Consider the following 6000-nt stretch of genomic DNA (forward strand, 5'->3'; position numbering starts at 1 on the left):
AAATTTGAACTGGTATATAAACAGGTCTGATCCGCTAAGCTAAGGGTGGATTCCTCTGTTTGTTCTTTGACCTCTGAGTTCAGGCTCTGAACAACAACAAATCGGCCTGTTCATTTAGAAAGAATGATGCTGCTGTACTCTTTTCACTCTTTTCACAAACAAGACCAGACTACGCTGCACAAAACACCTCCTTAAAACATGAGCATGCATGCAAGAACACTTCTGTAAACAAGTACATAAAATACTTCAGACAAACAAAATATCTGGCTGAAATCCTCATGAGTCAAAGGGTGTTTTCACACTTCACATGCTTGCCATCTTTTGTGATGAAACCAATAGATAAATGCAGGTGTAATTCTGTTTTCTTAGTTGAAACATGTTATTTTTATATAATCGAGATAGTAAACTATTATAGTATTTATTAATATTTTGGATCAGTTTTTTTTATATATTCTGTTTCCATTTTAATTGTAGTTAAATATTTTTTTTTATATATATATATTTTGTCATTTTGTTGACATTTTTTAATATATCTACATATTTTTTCATATAATTTTAGCTATTTTAGTATATTAACAAACTAAATAAAAATGAGAAATGTTGCCTTGGCAACAAGCTTAAATAAAATTATTTCAAGTTTTTTTTTTTTTTTTTATAGACCTTGGTCAAAACCAAAGGAACAAAACCATATATATAAATGTAAAGTGTCATTACGCTGCTCTAGTTATAAACTGTAATTGTACTGTGGTTCAAAGCCAAACAATATGAAACAAATCAAACTCAGAAGTGTAGACTCAATTTTTAAAACAAGGACCAGATAAATTTTTTTGTTAGGACTTTTGTAATTTGCAACTGGTATGAATGTAATCTGGCAAAAACATGACTGAAAAACTGAACACTGATTTCCATTTTTTTTTTTAACCTCCTGGGGTCGACAGTTCCGGCGGCGGAATTTTTTGCAGATTTGAATGTTGACAGCGAAAAGAACTAAAATGCTCCTTCATACTTGATCGTACATATAAGAGTAATACAGCATTTCAATCTGTAAAGGGTCTACTTTTATTTGTGTACACTCACAATATCCAGGCCCCAAAACACCCTCGGACCCCAGAGGGTTAAAGTGCACCATAGTTTGGAGCCAAAACACACAATTCATCGATCTCAGGTTCAGACTGAGCAATCAAAAGTGTGAAAACAGCCTAAAAGATCCCTGAAGTTGTTTTAGGGCTCTTTATACCCCAGACAAAACTACAAATGTCTGCTAACAACAAAAGATACAGAGTTCTGACACATGCAACATGAAGAAAAAGGCCAGGCTGAAATGCGAGGCAGCAGCAGCAGCATGCATGCATGCATGTGGAAGGGAAGGATGTGAGAGATTCAGGTAGAGCAGAGCTCCAGAGAGACTGGCACACAACAGCAGGGGACGCACGCCGCCTCCCGTCCACCGGCCGACCCTCTGCGTAGGAGGAGAGATAGTGAAAAGAACGCACCTTCCCGCTGGTCTGAGAGTGAGGAGTGGATTGATTTTGGATGGCAGGGTGCAATGATGATGGAGGAAGGGAAACAAAAGATAAGAGAGAAGGAGGAGGAGGAAGACAAGGAGAAACAGAGAGTAAAACAGGCAAATATTCCGCTTATCCATAAAAAAGACGTGAGACAAGAACATGGACACAATCACAGCACCAAAACACACTCACACATCCATTCATTACTAGATTTTTTCTTGTATTGTAAATTTTATGACAGATTATGCATCACATACAGGCCAGATATGAAGTCGATGCATTGCAAGCGCATACCGTATATTCTGAAAAATGAGTTGCACAGGGTCAAAATTGCATTGCCGAGAGAAAAAAAGATTTGCATTGGTCACGTTTACAGTTGCATGCCAGTATTACATTTAGAAATAATGTAAAATATCAGTGAATGAAAGGTTTACAAACATTATAAACACTATTAACATTAGTGCCATTCATTATAAGCAACATTTATGCTATTATAACACCAAACCTATAAGAAAATTTGTTAAATGCATCTCACAATTCGATTTGGAATATAAGTTTGCAGCACATTTCAAAATATAAAAAAGTGACTTATATTCCAGAAAATACGGTACTTAAACATGCGTTTTTGCCTTGCTGTGGTGGTAACTAACCTCAGGAACAAATGACTATATAATTACTATAGACTAACCCAAACCCTACCCTACAAGAAAAAAGTTTGTATTTTTAGAATTAAAAAAAGTACTGAATTGTTTACGTACACCTGTGTGCACATAAAATGAATTAATTAACCTATAGTATATCCTTCTGCAATCTCTTTCTGCCTAAATCTTCAAAATGTACAAAAGCGCACACACACACACACACACACACACACACACACACACACACAAACAAACACAGAAGAAGCAGTGCTTGAGGGTCTCAGTGTGATAAGGCACATGAGAATGAGAGTGAACACACACACAGTCTTTCACATGAAAGGATAAGCAATTATGGAATGATCCATCCTATATACAGTGATAAACACCTACTCACTGCAGTTGAACCCAAAGAAAAAAGACAGAGAAATTAGAGTAAAAGAGAGACGAGGAGGAAATGCACTAAACAAACACACACAGGCCCACACACAGCGTTCAGAAGAGATCTGTTAGAGTACGTGTGTGTCAGTGAAGTTTGAGCACCTGGAGAGAGACTCTAGTTAGTCAGACTATAAAGAAGAACAAAACCACATCACAGCATACAGAAACATTCTTATTAGCAGAGCTGGCCGATATATCGAATATTTACACTATACATGCATTTGGCTGGCAGTATAAAATTGGCTTTGCCCCTGTTTCTTGAGGTTTAAATGAGTGATATTTTAAAAGCATTACTGATTTAAACCTCTGTATTGAAAACATTGATGGAGTTGGTAGGTTTGATTCACTTCAGTGAATCAGTTCTTTCAAACTGTCCATTTCAATGAATCAATTCAAGAATCAATGATTCAGTGAATTGTTTGCTCAAAACATTCATGGATATATGCCTTAAAGACTTTAATTAAAATGTGTATGTAGGGAAATACCATTATGTATAGAAAACACTGTTACATTTACTGTACTTAACTACTTTACTATTTATAATAATTAAAATAAATAAGTAAAACTGATTAAATATTTTTCTCATTCATTTCCTGAAAAAAAAAAACATTTCATTATTATTTGAAACTATTTTAAATACATCTTACTGTATTTAACTTCTTTCTTTAAAATACTTCTTTCTTTTGTTTGATTAGAATGATGATTCTTCTAAATTAAAAAAAAAAAACTAAAATACAAAAATATTGAGATATTGCCTTATATTTAAAGGGCTATATCGTCCAGCCCTAAACATTAGATCTAGAATAACAATGCAAGATAAATGCATACACACACAGTGATAAGCCTATAGAGTTCACTTAACCATGAAGTCACATCAATAGAAAATACTTGAATGGAAAAGCAATAAAAGTACGACACTACCAGTGAGCAATTTATGGACTAACAAAATGAGAACATCTCCCTGTCTCACCATAAAGCATCAGATACTCATAGATACAGGTGCATCTCAAAAAATTTGAATATCGTAAAAAAGTACATTTTGTTTGGTAACTCACTTCAAAAAGTGAAACTTTCATATATTCTAGATTCATTACATGTAAAGTAAACCATTTCAAAAGTTTTTTTGTTTTAATTTTCGATGATTAGAGCTTACAGCTCATGAAAGTCAAAAATCCAGTATCTCAAAATATTTGAATATTTCCTAAGATCAATCAAAAAAAGGATTTGCAAAACAGAAAAGTTCAAGTTATGTAAAAGTTATGTTTAAAAGTATGTTAATTTATGCACTCAATACTTGGTTGGGGTCTCCTTTAGCACAAATTCCAGCATCAGTGAGGAGTGGCATGGAGGCGATCAGCCTGTGGTACTGCTGAGGCACTATTGAGCCTTCAGCTCGTCTGTATTGTTGGATCGACTGTTTCTCATCTTTCTCTTAAAAATATCCCATAGATTCCATATGGGGTTCAGGTCAGGCATGTTGGCTGGCCAATCAAGCACAGTAATATCATGGTCAGCAAACCACTTGGAAGTGGTTTTGGTACTGTGGGCAGGTGCTAAAGTACTGCTGGAAAAGGAAATCAGCATATCCATAAAGCTTGTCAGCAGATGGAAGCATAAAGTGCTCCAAAATCTCCTGGTAGATGGCTGCATTGACTTTTGGACTTGATAAAACACAATGGACCAACACCAGCAGACGTCACAGCACCCCAAATCATCACTGACTTCAGAAACTTCACACTGGACTTCATTGCCAAGTCAGCAGTCTTCCCCATCATTGTGGTTTCAAAGAACAAGAGATACCCGGAATTTATACTGTAGGGATGGTCATTTAATGACACTCAAATGTAAATATACTAATATTTTGAGATACTGGATTTTTGACTTTCATGAGCTGTAAGCTCTAATCATCAAAATTAAAACAAAAAAAACTTTTGAAATATTTTACTTTACATGTAATGAATCTAGAATATATGAAAGTTTCACTTTTTGAAATAAGTTTCAAAAAAATGAACTTTTTCACGATATTCTATTTTTTTTAGATGCACCTGTATATATTAAATGTCATTCATCAAATGGCATGTCCTGAGAGCGTGCGCGGTCTGCGTAAAGATCAAAGGAGAGATCTCTGGAGAGAATTCATATGATATGATCTGCACGATGCATCATTTATATGAGTTTCTCTCTGATTGGTGGACGGCTTGAGGAAGAAGACCAGGAGAATTTATGGACACAGATTTGTGTCTAGTTCTCATTTCCTCTGCTTTCAAACATACACGAATGCAATATTCAAAACACACTATCAAAGAACAACGCATCACCATATTTGAAGGTCTGAATTTGAAGTGTCCTTTAAGCACTTGCCAGGCAAAAGTGGCTGTTAAATAAAAGGCTTTTCTTTTAAACAAGGCTTCAGTGGTCTCTATATCTGCTGTAATAGATCCCGACATTAATGAGGGAATTTCCACAACGGGATTCTCCATTCTAGCCTGCAAGTCTCAACACGGTCCTTTCCTTGATGCCCTGACAACACTTTCACCATTTCCACCAGCCTTCATGACCAGCAGCATAAGAGGGCATTTTATCTCATTTGCTACACTTTACTCTTTTTAAATATAATCTGCACTTGTTCCTGAAGTACATTTACAATGCTAATCAAAGGTTTCTAGCACCAAAAACTTCATTTAATATTTTCAACCTTTCTCTGACTTCATCAATTAAATAGGCTGCTGTTACTACTGTACCTTTAAGACTTTTAAGATGTAAAATCTGGTGAAAGGCTGACCTCTTCACAACTAGCAACTAATGCAATGCAAACTGTAAAGTTATAATATATATATTGGAAATATTCAAGTTAAAACACTTGAAATGTATCAAAAATGACAAAAACAGCAAAGATCACTGGTGAATGATGAAAATATAATCAATGTAACAGCTAAATCAACTACAATAATCTTGAATCTAAAAGCTTTTAAAAAGTATACTAGTTGTACAGATAATGTTGTAATTTCACAGTAAATAAGTTTGACTAATTTAAGTGAATCAGTTCTTTCAAACTGTTAATTTCAAATAGCTGAATCAAGATTTAACAATCCACTGATTCAAAGGTTTGTTTGCTCAAAATGTTCATATTAGTGGCAATATATGTTCTAAAATATTTTAATACAAAAGAACAATTGTAACAAAAATAAATAAATAAAATAATAAAATAAATTCAGTAAAAATACACATATTGCCTAAAAATACAAGTTGGATTTAAAAAAATGTAAATTATAATGTGTATCATATCTTTCACTACAAGTATTTTACAGTAAAATTACATGTTTGTCTTGTTAAATCTATATAATGATCACTATATATACGTATATATATATATATATATATATATATATATATTTTTTTTTTTTTTTTTTTTT

At 33.9% G+C, this 6000-nt stretch overlaps 1 protein-coding gene across 1 annotated transcript in view; it reads right to left on the bottom strand.

The window, feature by feature from the left end:
• The window catches only part of ptprfa (protein tyrosine phosphatase receptor type Fa), a 210893-nt gene that overhangs the window by 84970 nt on the left and 119923 nt on the right, over positions 1–6000 (bottom strand). Inside the window, exon 8 of the mRNA XM_016483884.1 lies at positions 1494–1505. Coding sequence (XP_016339370.1) covers positions 1494–1505 — 12 coding nt within the window. The remainder of the gene's footprint in view (positions 1–1493; positions 1506–6000) is intronic.

The sequence above is a fragment of the Sinocyclocheilus anshuiensis genome, unplaced genomic scaffold, assembly GCF_001515605.1.
Source record: "Sinocyclocheilus anshuiensis isolate Anshui unplaced genomic scaffold, SAMN03320099.WGS_v1.1 scaffold958, whole genome shotgun sequence".
NCBI lineage: Eukaryota > Metazoa > Chordata > Actinopteri > Cypriniformes > Cyprinidae > Sinocyclocheilus > Sinocyclocheilus anshuiensis.